Source organism: Puntigrus tetrazona, chromosome 22 (genome assembly GCF_018831695.1).
Source record: "Puntigrus tetrazona isolate hp1 chromosome 22, ASM1883169v1, whole genome shotgun sequence".
NCBI classification, from domain to species: Eukaryota; Metazoa; Chordata; class Actinopteri; order Cypriniformes; family Cyprinidae; genus Puntigrus; species Puntigrus tetrazona.
The window spans coordinates 10,367,969-10,384,319 of NC_056720.1; the positions used below are offsets into that span (position 1 = coordinate 10,367,969).

Sequence of the window (16,351 nt, forward strand, 5' to 3'; positions counted from 1 at the left end):
CGACTTCACGCCATAGTAGAAAAAGATGACTGAGAAAAAGCCATGATTTATAACCACTTTCTTACGATATGTCTTGGTCACAACAAAACAGAATGTGAACAGAAGTCCTTTTCATGTCATCATAACAAAAATGAGGAACATGCAGTGACCTCAAGCTAAACCATTTCCTTCAAACATATAAGGAAAGTTCAACGTTGCACCTTCAGTATCTTTGCTTCTAAATCTAAACTCCTAACACAAGACAGATGTGGTCATCAGCTCAAGTGTGGTTTTAGAAGCATTACTATAAAGTTTTACTAAACCTAACATTGTGAAACTGCTCTACTTTTGCAACACAAACCATATTTGATTGGGACAGAATTGTAAAGCAAGTAAAAATGCAGTGAGTAAAAATAACAGTAGAAATAACAGTAGAAAATAAAATGATTACTGCATTTTGTGTATGAAATAAGAACAACACTGGAAATAGGTGCCTCTAAATACATTTCTGCAAAACTGAAAGTGCTTAAATCATTTAAAAACCTGTTCCAGTTGAAACCGGTTTCCAGTTGAAATGAACACTAGAGACAGTAAAACTCAGGTCATTTGTATTCCTTTTTACACCAAGTATGATTTTACAGTGAAAGTGAATTAGGCCAATCCATACTGTTTTAGTAGTGTATAACCACAAGATGCGAACAATGTGTCAACATTATTCTTGTATACTAAAAAAATAAAAATGTAATGCTATCTCCAATTTTATACCTTTATTTTCTTGACATTAACCCTAAAGTAAATGTTAAAGTGGTCATTTAAACCACTTCTTAAACAGTGCACAGGTTTTATCCATAATTAATTCAGGTGCCTTTACAAAATGAGCTTCAGATTTCTGTTTTTAAACCCTCCAAAATTCTGCCCGTTCACTATCATTGTAAGTGCCTATCTGTAACATTGGTTTTCATTTTTTTCCCCAAATAGGACCAATTTACAATATTTGTTTATACCATGTTAAAAAATTCTCTTGGTTTATCTGAACTGCTAAACAATTCATAGTTTAGCTGTTGAAAGCCATTTCCACATTTTATGCAGATTTATGGTCAGATAAATGTCTCCACCCCCTTTAAAGTATCTTTATACAGCAGTGTTTTGTCAGTGAGAGCTCACTGATTGTCTTCATCATGACCATTATCTCTCTGCTTCTGCTGGCCTCTCTGCTGCCAAACCTAACCTTCACTGGTGAGACGGATTATACTAGACTGCAAAATGATTGATCTGGTGAGCACAATAGCTAACAGCGCTATCTCTTTCAGCTCGTGTGGGGATAGTGAACGGCACAGAAGCAAAACCCCACTCCAGACCTTACATGGTTTCTATTCAGGTTTTTGGGGAACACGACTGTGGTGGCTTCCTCATCTCTGATGAGTTTGTCCTGACTGCTGCACATTGCTGGGAGAGGTAAGAGTCAGACAGCAATGTGGATTTAAAACCAGGTTTGACTGCATCCATACAGTGTATCATTTTCATGAATGAGCATCATGACTCAAATCAATCTTTCCAATACAGATCTCAGGTTCTGACGGTTGTGGTTGGTGCTCATGACTTGAGGAAAAGTAAGAACCGCGTCGGAGTGAAGAACTACATCCCACATCCAGACTACAGAAGAAGTCCTATTCGGAATGACATCATGCTTTTGAGGGTAACGACCTGTTTAGCTGTTAAAAACGATGTGTTCTAGCACTAGCATTTTTTTATTGAGTTATTTCTTGAAGGCATAATGGAAATATTTAACTAAGATGCCTTCTTGAGTCTATTTCCAAAATTAGTTTAAAGCAATGTTTAAGAGAACAAATCAATAATGTAGAAAACAATCTAAAACAAACTTCGGTCTTCAGGCCTGCTGTACTAATCTCCAAAATAGCAGGATCGGGGTGCTCTCTATTAATAATGGTTGTGTTTTTGAATTGCAGCTAAAGAAGAAGATCAAACTAAACAAATATGTAAAATGGATATCATTACCAAAGGATGGAGAAGAGGTTAATGTAGATACTCTCTGTAGTGTTGCTGGTTGGGGAAGACTTTGGACTGATGGACCAATGAGCAGTCGTTTAATGGAGGCCAACGTGCACATAATGAATAACAGTGAATGTTACAAGAGGTGGGGAGAGATTTACTACTCTGTTTCACAGATGATGTGTACACAAAGCTATGGTGGATTCTGCAATGTACGTACAAAATATGATCCATAGAATTTGTTCATTCTTGAACTTGTTTTAACCGATATATGGCATTTGAGTCATGTGTTGACCTGTGTTTTTAACAGGGAGATTCCGGGGGTCCGTTGGTTTGCGGAGACGCTGCAGTTGGTGTCGTATCATTTCGTTACATTCATCTCTGTAATTCACCCGCGTATCCTAATGTGTACACTAAGATTTCATCTTATCTTCCATGGATCCAGCAAATCATTAGAAATGTTAAGTGACTACATGAAAAATAAAACAAGGAAGAAATGCTTTTTATTGAATTCTTCCATAAGGCTTCTTTCAATAAAAGTATCACATGGAAAGCATTAAAGTATCCTCATTGTCAACACCATATATAATTTTACATGCAGATGGCACATGGTCATTTTCACTGGTTGTTACTTTCAAGCATATACGCTGTTTAACCCTTGGTAAATGTGATCAAAGTATGCTTTGAAAATTAATCTGCATTGTTAATTGTTTTGATCATTATTTAAAAGAAATCACAAAAAATAAACCTTTCATTGGATAATAAGAAATTAAAATGGGGGAAATATCATTTTAAAATATATATGTTTTCTCTAATACACATTGGCCACAATTAATGACATTTTTGGAACCTCAAAGCCTGAGGTTTGTGCTCAGTGAGAAATTTTTGGAGTTGTTTTTGAGGTTTGTGTTTGGATTATTGTATGGTTGGAAGATCTAAACATGGCCCATAATGAGATAGAGTCAGTGACTTATTACTGTCACTTATCTGTTACAGTTTGACTCTATGAGGTATGGCCTCATGTAAACAGTTTCTTGTTAGGTAATAGGAGTTACTACAAAGTTAATAGTGCATTAGTCATTTGTTTCTAAGTAGTTATTTATTAATGAAGGATCAGTATTCTAAAGTGTTACCTGGTTTTCCATGCATATACAATGATATTTATGCTTATGAACTGTAAAATATTCAAGTAATACACGTTGACCTGCTTAATACTTTGAGAACTAGACCAAACTATTCGTGGCTAGAAAATGAAACCATGAGGATTAGCCATGAGGACTTACTGGTGTAAGGACGAGGCCAAAGCTGAAGTAGAATCCATGGGCGATCGTTTATTGAGGATTAGACAATATTAGGCAGGGTAAGCAACACAAAGGCAGTCCGATCAGTTAACATATACAAAGGGATATCCAGGAGGCAAAGGTAACTAGGCAGATTAACTGGCAATACTTTGCATCAAGCACATGGAGGGCCTCAAACAGGAAATGAGTGTAGAAGCAGCTAATACTCAGGTGAGAGCTCCCTCTGCTGGAAAGACATTACAACTGGCAGCTCAACACCACACTTTTATTCACACTAAATTAATTAAGATATAGTTTTTATTTTATTGCAGTCCTATAAAATAGTATAGGCTTCTCAAAATTATTCAAGTAGCCAAAATGACTTGAGCCACAACAATACAAAAGCCACGTGAAAAGTTAGACATTTCTCTTCAGTTATTAAGGTCGCTTTTCCTTGCGAAATATATGTTGGATACTTTCTGACATTTACGTTTTTAACAAAACACATGAATTAGATGCAAAATGTCACTTCAAATTGCTTTTGACAAAAATTGCTTTTATACTTTTATACTTGGTGTACTTTTATTACATCTTTAGGCATTATAAACAAAGGTCCTGGGTGTATTCTGATGTTTTTTTTATTTATTATAACTATAACCGTAATTGTCTCAACCTGTAAACCATTAATCTTGGTGCATGTGCAGTAGTTTATGATTTAGCGAACATGCATAGAAAAACAAATATTTGTACAGTTTTAAAAAAAATATTACATTTACAATTTATTTTTCAAAAAATGGAAACAAACGCAACTGTGTTGATTAATTTAGGGATATGAATTGTAAAGTAGTCAATTAACCAAATGTACGCTGACCTACTTAACACTTTTAGACCAACCCATCCGCGGTCTGAGAATGAGATCACAAGGATTAACGAGAACAATATTTACTCATCACTGTGACACTTATACCACAAACTGAAGACAACAATTTAGGCAGCTCGTTGTCTCAACCCATCCTTATAAGTATACAGTGTTTGTCAGCGAGAGATCATTGTCTTCAAGATGACCATCATCTCTCTGCTCCTGCTGATCTCTCTGCTTCCACACCTGACCTTCACCGGTGAGACTGATTAACCAAACTGCATATTAATTAACCACTAAAAGATGTATTAGTCATAACCTAGATGTAAGCATGTTTTCTGTATGTTTTCTGATTTAAGTGTTTCTTGACCGGTGAATAAGTCGACTAACTGTATTTCTCTCAGATCGTGGGAATGTGGTTATAGTGAACGGCAAAGAAGCAAAACCACACTCCAGACCGTACATGGTTTCTCTTCAGAAGGACAAGACGCATATCTGTGGTGGCTTTCTCATCTCTGATGAGTTCGTGATGACTGCTGCACACTGCCGGAAAAGGTAAGACTTCTGTTTAGTCTAAACCGCTATGCTGACTGATTATCGATGGAGTTTTTAGAGGTAAAACTAAAAGAATACATAAAACCGTGAAAAATGTTTGATATATTTTTAAAACTTTCTTTCAACAGAAGTGAAAAACTGACAGTCGTTGTTGGTGCACATGACGTAAAAAATAAGAATGAGGGGTCTGTCAGCATCAGAGTGAAGTCCTACCACAAGCATCCAGGCTATTGCAGTAATTCAGGCTTTAATGACATCATGCTTTTGAGGGTAAGAATATGATCGTTTCAGCTGCAGGCACTTTAAAAAATAAATACATTTGTCCTAAACTTATATTAAACTGAGAAAATTATATGAACTAACTGTTGAATAAATTTAGCTTTTTTTATCTTTTCTGTACAAAAAGTATTCCTGTTTTTCATAAAAAATGCATATTGAACCACTGATTGCAGATGGACTATTTTGACAATGTCTTTCATACTTTTCTGGGCTTGCCAGTGTGTCAGTGGAACAGCCACAAGCCTCCCGGTTTTCATCCAAAATATCTCAAATTGCGTTCAGAAGACGAACATAGCTTTTATGGGCTTGGAATGACATGGGGGTTAGCGATTAATGACAAAATTGTAATTTAATTTAATTTGATTTGTACTTTAATTCTTTTTTTTTATTCAAAGCTCAGAATCTTACGGAGTCCAATGAAATGTAAAAATATGGGAAGGTTAAAAAAAAAATTCAGTGTCTATGAATAATGATAATGTTTCATTACCATTATTATTATGTTTTATCACAGCTAAAGAAAACGGTTCAAGGAATGAATAATGTCAAGACAATTTCCATACCAACACAAGATGGAGACATTGAAGCTGATGCTGTCTGCAGTGTGGCCGGCTGGGGCAGACTACAGGCTAAAGGCAAAGGGAGTGATTATCTAATGGAGGCAAATGTGTATATAATGGATAACACAGAATGTGAAACAAGGTGGGAAGAGTGGTACTCCGTCTCACAGATGACGTGCGCACATGGCCACGGCGGATCCTGCAAAGTATGTACAAAAGACCAGTTCTGTTCATTTAAGTTTAAACTGATATATGATTTTAAAGAATGTGCTATGTATCTTAAACAGGGCGATTCTGGGGGTCCTTTGGTTTGTGGAGACACTGCAGTTGGGGTTACATCTTTTGGATCTGAGGTTCTCTGCAATTCACCTGAAAAGCCTAATGTCTATACTAAGATTTCAGCTTATCTGCGGTGGATCAGAAAAACAATCAAAAATGTTAAGTAAATTCATGTATTTATTTCAGTAAACATATCACATGATGCGTCAATCGTTTGAAGCGTTATCGCTGTCACAACCAAATATAATTACAATTTTATATGATGGAAATGGGTTATATCTTGTCTACTTGATTTTGGAGTCATGTCGAAAAATCATATTGTCTCACTTTTTATATTACCTAAACTTTAATAAAACATATTCAAAAGCAGTTTTGCTATATTTGATATATTTTGGAGTTTTATCTCAGAATTGCTTTTTCAAGGTTATTAAGTTATAAAATGCCATCAGTGTTTCACTTTTATTTGATGCAGAAAAGTAATATGCAAAATATGTATGTTTAGGTGTATAAATACAGTAAGCGAGTCATTATAAAGGGGCAAATAGACGCAGGAAGTCCTTGAAACACAAAGTCTCAGGCATTGTTCAAAGTAAATAGTAACTAGACGGGGAGAGGTTGGTTACTGAGTAGGAGAGAGAGATCTATGTCCTCATTAATGAATATCTGGTATCAAAATGGATCTAGGCCTTTGTAAGAAAGACATCATGCTTTTGTGTTTGATGCTCGTGACTTTCAGCGGATAAAAAATATGGAACTTTCATGCTTTACCCAGTGTTACTAATTAATCCTAAATATTCACAAGCTGATGTTACACATTGTAGATTTCTAAACCCAGATATTACATATTTGTAATATTGAGCAGTATGCTACATGTTTACAAGACATCTCTGGTATTGTGCATCCTCATGTTAAATACATGTCCCAGCTACAATCAAGATATTCCTGGACACATGAAAATATGAACCATCACTGATGCAAAATAATCTCATGATTATTTAGAAAACGCTAGTCATCTCTGCAGTTCCGTCAGCTCACCACCAGAGTTCATCATCCCCAGCATTAGCAATTGAAATTTTTTTTATTGTTTGTACACAAGTGGCTTTTCTTTGGATGATGAAATACTTTTTTGATAGTATAGACATTTCCGAATAGTGACATCTAGCATCTTGCAACACTTAATGCAGACAACATCAGTGTTACTGACAGGGCAGCTGATAACAGCACAGGCAAAGAAGCACTTTACCAATGGCACTGTTGAGAAATAACTGGTTCTTGACTGCATTGCCAAAAAGGCAGGTCTGGGACACGGCGGCATTGAGAAATCATTGGTGGAACTGGGAGGCACGGTTTGCCCATCCAGGTGGTATCAGAATACGACAACTCATTTTTCCCCTGGCTGCATCACAGTTGAAAGTGGTGAGGGAGGAGGAGCTAGCAGTCCATATTTTTGACTTGGTAAACTCCTCATGGACCTCTGGGAAGAAAGGCACTGGGGTGGGGTAATGAGAACAAGTGCAAGCCACCCCAAGGAAACCAATCATCCAACATCCAGGACTCGGGACGCAGCCCTACCCTACCCTCTTGGCACCCCTGGCAAGCATAATCATCATGTCTGGATGTGCACTACGATTGTCCCAGAAGGCGGGCAGTGCTGCTAAATCTTCCTCTCCAGACATCACTGGCTTGCCCTGAAATACTGAGATCAATATTTGATCAGCTTGGGCAGACCCAAAGAATATGAGTTATACGCTCCTTTAACAAGGCCAAACCTTTTTCTTAGGCAGCTTGACATGGTTGCTTAGTGATAGAGGAGCGAGGGTCCCTGAAAGTTTGGGTCCTTGGAAGTAGCTGGTTCCTGCCCGAAGGAGACCTTCCCTGACTGCCAGGATAGAATTAGATTAAGGTGGAGGTATCAAAATTGAACCAGGACAGAACCTTGCTATCTCACGACTATCCCAGCAGGGCTTAGCAGATTGTCAGCATGTACTTATTCAGTCATCAGCAAAAGGACATACATCCACGTTGATTTGCTTGTGAATGTGGCTGCATCCTCATGCAGAACCTGATTTTGTTGAGTTTGACATGTTCCTGAATCAACATCTTTGTTGACCCTGGAACAACATTAAGTTTACTCAGATTTTAAGAGCCGTTTTTACAGTCTTTGTGAAGTTTATGCTTACAATTAGTGTTTTTTGCTTGTATATCAGTATCATTTCCTCTGATTTTAGGCATTACTCATGGGTACGTTTAGGTTTAGGTGTAGAAATATGGTCAAAATTACATTTTTGGATTAAAATGTTGCTGCAGGGTCAACAAAATATGTTGGCAAATGTCCACAAATCAAAAAACAACCCCAAATAATTGCAACCTCCTGTGGGCGTTCTCATTCTAAGTGTAATTTTTATACTGCAAGCCATTTGCATTATTCACAGTGGAAACTTCTACAAAGACTTGTGAATCTAACAGAGGGCAGTTGTGGTTGGTGGGTGTGTGTGTGTGTGTGTGTGTGTGTGTTTGTGCGTATACTGGTAAGCACACCAGACATATACGTACAGTTTGTGTACTGATCATAATTTCACAACTTAAGAACTGCTCTTATAGAAACGTTTTGACAAACATTTGACAACTTATTTCTTATAACAGTTGTAGTCATCAGCTCCTCTGTGGATCAAGTGCTCTTCTTTTAATCAATTAAGATATTAAATGATTAAAAAAATAGGCCTGCTGAGAAAGGAGACTGAGACTGGTGTATTTAATTCCATTCTCTAGAATTCGGGCTCAAGTTGAGCTCAAGTTGAGCTCAGTAACAAAACAAACAAAATTAATTTCCATGTACCACTTCAAAGAAAAAATGGCTCCAATTTGTCAAATGTTATGTAGGCACAAGACATACAAAATCTATTGAAACATTCTGACATCCAGAGCTACATGCACAACTTATATGTATGTTGTGGTTTCATATAAAAATTGATGCAGATGACAAGATGCAACACAAACAATATCTATTTTACTGACACCACAAGCTACAATGGCTTGCAAGCAGCTCAGTGTCTCCACCCATCCTCACATTTATAAAGTGTTTTGCCAGCGAGAGCTCACTGATTGTCTTCATGATGGCCCTCATCACTCTGCTCCTGCTGATCTCTCTGCTTCCACACCTGACCTTCACCGGTGAGATTGATTACATAACAGCATATTTGCTATAATAACTGATAAGCTGACTGACAGCACTATCTCTCTCTCAGCTCGTGCAAATGTGGGTATAGTGAAAGGCAGAGAAGCAAAACCTCACTCCAGACCGTACATGGTTTCCATTCAACTTAATAAGAAACATGTTTGTGGTGGATTCCTCATCTCTGATGAGTTTGTCATGACTGCTGCACACTGCTGGAAAGGGTAAGAGATTTCTTCATTCGCAATACTGAGTTAAAATGACTGTAGTGTTAAAAGACAGTGTATTGACTTACATAAATTCGCAAATCTTTAAACAGATATCCAGAGATTCTGTTGGTTGTGGTCGGTGCTCATGACTTATGGAACAACAAACATTCATACCATGTCGAAGTGAAGTCCTACATCTCACATCCGCACTATACATTCTGTGCGCATTGGAACGACATCATGCTTTTGAGGGTAACAACCTGTAAAACATTGAATCAAAACAATATCAGGACCCGTATTTATCAAGCTTCTAAGAATTACTCTCAAGAACACTGCTAAGAAGTGATTTAAGTTTAAAAACCACTATTGGCTCAAAGCTGTGCTTAAAGGTTAATTGTCAAGCATCTTAGTCGAAATTTAAGTGTAGTACTAAATCTTAAGTGTCAGTCTTAGAGATGATTCACAACACTCTGTTGTGCCACTTCAGAAACTAGCAGGAAATGTGACCGTTTATTCAAACATGAACTCTTCTGAGAAACTCACACACATACATCTGTCTCCTCGGCTGGCCACTACTTAAGAGACCTCTCGAGCCGTCTTAAATAACTGGGAGAGTAAAACAGCAGTATAATCAACTTCAGTTTTATAAAAGATTATTTAATCTATTAATGATGGTTGCATTTTGAATTACAGCTACAGGAAAAGGTCAAACTAAACAACTATGTTAAATGGATATCGTTACCGAAGGAAGGAGATGTCAATGGAGGTATTCTCTGTAGTGTTGCTGGCTGGGGAAAATTGTCGTTGAAAGGTCGAACGACGAGCAGTGTTTTAATGGAGGCAAACATGACTACAATAAACCATGCAGAGTGTCTGCATAAATGGGGATCAAAATACTTCACCTCAAAGATGATCTGTGCACATGGTCGTGGAGGATCCTGCACAGTATGTAGAAAAAGTTAACAGACTTTATGGTAATGTATGACGTGGTTTTCTTAGTGACGCGCTGATCTTTGTTTCTTGACAGGGAGATTCTGGAGGCCCGCTGGTTTGTGGAGACACTGCAGTTGGTGTCACATCTTTTGTGTCCAATAAGAGCTGCAATTCACCTGAGAAGCCTAATGTCTATACTGAGATTTCAGCATTTCTTCCATGGATTCACCAAATTACTAGAAATATTAGTAACACTTCACAATAAGGTTCAATAGTTAACATTAACTACTTTAGTTAACATGAACAAGAATGACCTGTGAAATAATTAGTTAAATTGCAGTTAAATGTTAATTTCAAATGCATTATTAAAATCCCAAGTTTTGATTGTCAACATGAACAAACACTGAATGACTGTATTTTTATTAAACTAACATAAACAAAGACTAATAAACAGCAAGAACAATAATTGTTTGTTCATGTTAGTGAACACATTAACTAACAAATGACACCTTATTAAAGTGCTACTGAAATATTAAGCGATTTGACAAAAACGAAGAAAGAAATGTTGTTTTCCTGAATTCTTCTGCAAATCTTTCAATAAAAGCGTCACATGGCAATCAATCAGCAGGAGTGTCCTCATTGTCACTAACAAATGTTCACAATCCATTCCACATTAGTTCACCTGGTTGCCATCTCGGTTACGCTCTTTAAATCCTGGTCATGCATGAACGGCTCATATCTACTTCAGTGAGGTTGGGAAATTGAAAAACAAAAACACGTCTAACAATCAAACTGCTGCAATACCTTAAATGGTTAAGAAATCGAAACACTTTCTACTGGATAAAAAATAAAACAACATATACAGTATATATAAATAGTTTCTATAATGTAATGTTATGTCAATTAGCACTGCATTCATATACTTTATTTCCTGGAAATGACTTATATATATATATATATATATATATATATATATATATATATTTTTTTAGCTACAGAGATAGTGATAGTGTATAGCACTCTGTAATGTTCATATAACCTTGTTTTGATTTTAAATAATAACAATTACAAGAATATTATTATTTATATTCAAAATAAGGTGATATTCTTTACTCATTTGCACACACAACCAGAGTGCATGAAAAGAAAAGAAAAACATTTTATCTGATTGACAGATAAATAAAACCTTAGCTTATCAGAATTACCGGCCTGAGTCTGACCCGAGCCAGTCCCGTTCTCACTAAACAAGCTTCTTTGAGGAGATGAAGAGTCAGGAAATTCATTTTTGTGACACAGACTAATTTATTACTTATTATATAGTTATTAAATGTATTGCTTATTTGTAGATGGTAGCTCTCTGCTGTTGCTGTGAGGCCCTAGGGTGTAAAAAAGTCAGGGCCTATCTGGCCCAGGCTCAAATGTAGGGATCTGCTCTGGTGAAATCAATGATATGACCCATTTCAGCAGCTGTCAAATGTAAAATCAGAGCATATCTTATACAGTACATTCACCGAAATGCTGAAATGCTAATGATGCTTGTTCAAAATGTCAATGGCAGTGATTGTCAGTCAAAGCAAAGCATTGAATGAATGCCCTTGTTAAAAATGAATAACAAATATTAATGTAGTGTAAGTTGAATACTTTATTTGTGTTGAACTCAAGTAAAATTATAAGTTAAAACTTGCATTCCAGAAAGTTAAAAATGTTCTCAAGCATACTAGTTGAATAAGTCTAAATATATTTGAGCTATAGTGTGTTCCTAGAATATGCTTCCGCATATAATCTAATATCATCAGACATAAAACAGCATCAAAACTGTACTCACTTACTGTTGAATCTGCTGTGGCAACTGAATGCGCTACTTTTCTGCCACTCACTGCACAGAGTAGACACAGAGACTTGACACTGCATTAAATGTTAATGCAAGCCTCAAACAGTGAATGGAGTATAGTTCCCTTGTCATTGTCCCAAAAAAGAAGCAGCCTTACAAGTTTTCTGCCACGTTCCACAAAATTAATGCCCAGTCAATGTTTGCTGCCTACCCTATGCTGAGAAGAGATGATCTGCTGGAGCAGATAGGATAAGACCAGTACATAATTACCTTAAACTCCAAACACCACATTGCATTCAGGGCACTGGCAGAACAATTTCAGTTTATGGTATTGCCCTTTGGGCTGCACAGGGCACCTGCTACCATTCAGTGACTCATAAATCGAGGCCTGGTCTGTGACTTGGATGATGTAGTTATGTATAGCAACACCTGGGGAGACCTACAACAGACTCTGGAGATGATTCAAGCAGTAGGCCTATCCTTGAATGTGTTAAAGTGTACGCTAGGCAAGAGACCAGTTACCTGGGATACCATCTTAACAATGGTGAACTGCGACCCCAAGTATAAGGTCATATTTAACTTATTTAAGATATAAAACAGTATGTTCGTGTAGGCCATAATTCACAATTACAATTCACAGGGCAAGTGACAGAAGAGACATTTGCTTGCCTGACCAGACATTTAATCTGAAATAAGAAAAAAGTTAATGCCAATACATACAGCCTAGACCAAGAGTACATAGTACATTGTTGCTACTCGTTGATGACGAAAGAAAGATCTGAATTTGAATGAACAAAGAGAGGAGCACTGAGAACTGGATGGGTCACAAGAGACACTCGGAAGACTGGGAGAAACACAGGAGACACTTGGAGAACTAGGAGGAACACAGGAGGTAGATAAGCTAGATAAGTATCGATTCTTTTGCAGAAAAAAGTCAGAGAACCCACTTCATATGAACTGTGGCTGAGGTGTGTGCTTTTATACATGTGGCTTGATGACTTGATTGGTTGAGTGACAGGTACAGGTTTGGGCGGTGAATGAGCCTGGCATTACACCAATCAGTGTCTTCAGGATTACTAAGGTTACAGGCAAGTGTTTATTTGTTTTGCTTTGGTTGGAACTAAATTCTGAAGCTGCACTGATATCCATGTATGTAGATATCCTTTGCCCTTCCTTGAAATTAAATTTTTGCTGTTAAGTAAACAGTCATATTAGCAAAAACCTTAACAAATACAGCTCCAGTTAACATGTGACAGACGCCACAAGTTTCTCCTCCATCATTGCAAGTTTGTCTCTTCTGCAATTTCCTCAATTCATCATTAGTTCATCTATATGATATAGATATGATAGTTGCAAGTTCAGGGTTCAGGTTCAAATTGAGCTCAGTCAACAGCATAATTTTTTTATCACAAAACAGCCATTTTCATTCATGCATGAATCTTTCATAGTTTCGTACAAAAGTTAATGCAGACAACAAGTAACACAAATAATGTCTTACTGGTGTTATGGTGTTAAAGACACCATGAGCTGAAAGAACAGTTAGCTCAATGGCTCCACCCATTCATGTATTTATACAGTGTTTTGCCAGCAAGAGCTCACTGATTGTCTTCATGATGGCCTTCATCTCTCTGCTCCTGCTGATCTCTCTGCTGCCAAACCTGACCTTCACTGGTGAGACTGATTATGTAACATGATATTATATTAATTAGTATCTGTTGAATAAACCAACAGCAGTCTCTCTCTCTCAGTTCATGTGAAGGGGGGTATAGTGAACGGCACAGAAGTAAAACCCCACTCCAGACCTTTCATGGTTTCTCTTCAGAAGAACTGGAGACATGTCTGTGGTGGATTTCTCATTTCTGATAGATTTGTTATGACTGCTGCACACTGCTGGAAGTAAGACTTCAATTTAGTCTGAAATGCAATTATTAGTTAGAATCATCATATCATAATTAAAAGACATAATTAAATGATTTTATTATTCATTATACTAATAAGAATTTTATACACAGAAATGAGAACCTAACAGCTGTGGTTGGTGCACATGACCTAAGACAGAATGAAGTGCTTGTCCGCATTGGTGTGAAGTCCTACCACGTGCATCCTGAATTCAACAAGCACACTTTGCAGAATGACATTATGATTTTGAGGGTAACAGTAGTTCAAATAACTATCATTAAATGATTAGAAAGACTTTCTTTTGATCATGATAATGTTTTTGTATTACAGCTAGAGAAAGAAGTCGAACAAAACAAGAATGTAATGAAGATTTCCATATCAAAAAATAAGAGAGAGATGGAGGCTGGTTCTGTCTGCAGTGTAGCTGGCTGGGGAAGACTGAGCTTTAACGGGAGAAAGACTTATCGTCTCATGGAAGCAAATGTGAAGATCATGGATAACACTGAATGCAAAAATAAATGGAAAGACAACTTTTCAGCCTCAGAGATGATGTGTGTCTATGGCCACGGAGGAAGCTGTAAGGTACGTAAAAACATTATGGAATTGAGACCATCATTAGTGAGAAGTACTGTATCATTTTTGTCATGTGTTGATCTGTGTTTCTTCACAGGAGGATGGAGGAGGTCCTTTGGTTTGTAAAGACACTGCAGTCGGTGTCACTTCCTTTGGTGACCCAAAAATCTGCAATAATCCTGAACGACCTGAAGTTTATGTAAAGATTTCTGCATATATTCCATGGATCTGCTCGATTATCGCAAATGTTAAGTGATTTTTGCAACAATTTTTTAATTTGTTTAAATGTTCAATAAACAATGCATCAAGGATCAGTTGTAACTGGTGCTTATTACTGTAGCCCTATGAAATAATTGAATCCTTATCAGTAGATTTCTATTAATTAAAATTACATCAGCCACAATAGTACAGAAGTCAAATACTTGATAATGATACACATGAATGTCAGCATGGAAACTGAAATTAAATGTCTAAACTTATCAATGCTCTTCTTTCTACGGTGTGAATAAAATGTTTGGATTAGGACTGTCAAATGACTTATTTCAATTAATTGCATCCAAAAAATTTTGTTAATTGTATGTTTACCGTGTATAGCTAAATATGAACACATGCATGTATATATTTAAGAAAAATATTTTGATTATATATAAAAAAGCCCTTCTCAATTAGTTGCCCGGTCAGGGGTCTAAATCTAGGAACAGCTCCTGACAGCTCACTCAGGGTAGGTTTCAAGGTAAAATGCTAGTGTTTTGGGAGAAAAATGGGAGGGACCTGTCTGTGTGACTTCAGATAATGGCCTCCGGTTTGGTGTACTGTTTAGGTGAATTTGAGTGAATTTGAACGTCACCGATGAGAAATAAATGGAGTTGGCCATCAAGATTTCTAAGACTGCTTGTAGTGACTGGGGTTGTGAAAAAGCCCAGTTACTAAAACAGTTGGTGAAATCCTGTTATGACAGGTAGGTCAGCTCATGATTTGTCAGAACTGAACACAGGTGAAACCCTGCACTCTGGAGGGGCAGCACTTGTCTTCAGAAAGTGACACCATGCTCTTATCTTGTGAATGTGGGATATAGATGCAACAGAGTGCAGCTAACAGTGACAGAATCAACCTCTGTACAAGCATTGGTCAGGAATGAACCTGAATTCCTCCTATGCTGGAAGGGATTGTTGCAGAGACCCCTTCATCTGCTGACTCAACTCTTGTGAAGTCGTTACTTCGCCCAACCCAGTCAAAACCTCATCATCGGAAGGCCACATATAAACTAGTCCTGATCAATTGTCCAAGTCACCAAGAGGCTTGATTTATAGGGATATTACTATTTTATCCAGGGCTTGACGGTGAGTTCAGCTCTCCTCTCAATGACTGATACGTCTCTATTTAAAATCAAATTGTATCACTGTAACTGAATCTGGTTTGATGCCACCTGGTTAGCTCCATGTGTACACCTTTGGGTGGGATAAACGCATGATATACGCATGGTATATCTTAAGAAAATAATCTGAAAAAAATTAATTTGACAAAAAACTATTTTTCTATGAGTTTTGACCAGAGTTAAAAATAGTTTGACAAAAATAGTGTGTGCATGTTACGTTCTTTATCGAGTCTAGGGTCAGGTAACAAAATAAAGATGGTGGTGTGTGTTGGCAGGGAGGATAAACACCTGTTCTCTAAAGGCATAATTTAATCAAAAAGAAAATCCAAACTGATTCACATAAAACTAAATAACCTGTTAGAAATAAATACACTGTTACCCTGACTCCTTTCCTTACATAAACAGGAAAAAAAAGATTAAAAAAAAGGGCACCCCTCTCTACAAAACCCCATCCCAAACTTATGTAATTACAAATGTAATTAAAAAACTGAAACAAAATGGATGCATAAAGATGATAGCTCAGCATTCAGGTTTCATTCATTTAATCAAATAACGCGCATG

General features: G+C 37.0%; 4 protein-coding genes across 4 annotated transcripts; all 4 read left to right on the forward strand.

The window, feature by feature from the left end:
• The first annotated feature begins 1,126 nt into the window (after positions 1 to 1,126).
• Positions 1,127 to 2,545, forward strand: LOC122328214 (mast cell protease 1A-like). Its single transcript, XM_043223924.1, has 5 exons — positions 1,127 to 1,215; positions 1,290 to 1,434; positions 1,543 to 1,675; positions 1,947 to 2,201; positions 2,300 to 2,545. Exons 1-5 carry the CDS (start codon positions 1,158 to 1,160, stop codon positions 2,456 to 2,458), a joined length of 750 nt encoding a protein of 249 aa, XP_043079859.1. The 5' UTR covers positions 1,127 to 1,157; the 3' UTR covers positions 2,459 to 2,545.
• Positions 2,546 to 4,235: 1,690 nt separating this feature from the next.
• On the forward strand, positions 4,236 to 6,158 carry LOC122328213 (granzyme-like protein 1). Its single transcript, XM_043223923.1, has 5 exons — positions 4,236 to 4,387; positions 4,533 to 4,683; positions 4,812 to 4,953; positions 5,474 to 5,725; positions 5,807 to 6,158. The coding sequence occupies exons 1-5, from the start codon at positions 4,330 to 4,332 to the stop codon at positions 5,963 to 5,965; spliced, it is 762 nt and encodes a 253-aa protein (XP_043079858.1). The 5' UTR covers positions 4,236 to 4,329; the 3' UTR covers positions 5,966 to 6,158.
• A 2,581-nt stretch (positions 6,159 to 8,739) lies between these two features.
• LOC122328210 (mast cell protease 1A-like) lies at positions 8,740 to 10,722 on the forward strand. Its single transcript, XM_043223918.1, has 5 exons — positions 8,740 to 8,969; positions 9,044 to 9,194; positions 9,290 to 9,431; positions 9,873 to 10,124; positions 10,207 to 10,722. The coding sequence occupies exons 1-5, from the start codon at positions 8,909 to 8,911 to the stop codon at positions 10,375 to 10,377; spliced, it is 777 nt and encodes a 258-aa protein (XP_043079853.1). The 5' UTR covers positions 8,740 to 8,908; the 3' UTR covers positions 10,378 to 10,722.
• A 2,816-nt stretch (positions 10,723 to 13,538) lies between these two features.
• On the forward strand, positions 13,539 to 14,811 carry LOC122327872 (complement factor D-like). The gene is made up of 5 exons (XM_043223529.1): positions 13,539 to 13,614; positions 13,692 to 13,839; positions 13,956 to 14,094; positions 14,173 to 14,424; positions 14,513 to 14,811. The coding sequence occupies exons 1-5, from the start codon at positions 13,554 to 13,556 to the stop codon at positions 14,669 to 14,671; spliced, it is 759 nt and encodes a 252-aa protein (XP_043079464.1). The 5' UTR covers positions 13,539 to 13,553; the 3' UTR covers positions 14,672 to 14,811.
• The last annotated feature ends 1,540 nt before the right edge of the window (positions 14,812 to 16,351 follow it).

Coding starts and splice junctions, on each gene's coding strand:
- LOC122328214 (XM_043223924.1), top strand. CDS start 1,158: ATGACCATTATCTCTCTGCTTCTGCTGGCCTCTCTGCTGCCAAACCTA. Junction 1,216..1,289: donor GCCAAACCTAACCTTCACTG/GTGAGACGGATT, acceptor TATCTCTTTCAG/CTCGTGTGGGGATAGTGAAC. Junction 1,435..1,542: donor GCTGCACATTGCTGGGAGAG/GTAAGAGTCAGA, acceptor TTTCCAATACAG/ATCTCAGGTTCTGACGGTTG.
- LOC122328213 (XM_043223923.1), top strand. CDS start 4,330: ATGACCATCATCTCTCTGCTCCTGCTGATCTCTCTGCTTCCACACCTG. Junction 4,684..4,811: donor GCTGCACACTGCCGGAAAAG/GTAAGACTTCTG, acceptor TTCTTTCAACAG/AAGTGAAAAACTGACAGTCG. Junction 5,726..5,806: donor GCCACGGCGGATCCTGCAAA/GTATGTACAAAA, acceptor TATCTTAAACAG/GGCGATTCTGGGGGTCCTTT.
- LOC122328210 (XM_043223918.1), top strand. CDS start 8,909: ATGATGGCCCTCATCACTCTGCTCCTGCTGATCTCTCTGCTTCCACAC. Junction 9,432..9,872: donor ACGACATCATGCTTTTGAGG/GTAACAACCTGT, acceptor TTTGAATTACAG/CTACAGGAAAAGGTCAAACT. Junction 10,125..10,206: donor GTCGTGGAGGATCCTGCACA/GTATGTAGAAAA, acceptor GTTTCTTGACAG/GGAGATTCTGGAGGCCCGCT.
- LOC122327872 (XM_043223529.1), top strand. CDS start 13,554: ATGATGGCCTTCATCTCTCTGCTCCTGCTGATCTCTCTGCTGCCAAAC. Junction 13,840..13,955: donor ACTGCTGCACACTGCTGGAA/GTAAGACTTCAA, acceptor TTTTATACACAG/AAATGAGAACCTAACAGCTG. Junction 14,425..14,512: donor GCCACGGAGGAAGCTGTAAG/GTACGTAAAAAC, acceptor GTTTCTTCACAG/GAGGATGGAGGAGGTCCTTT.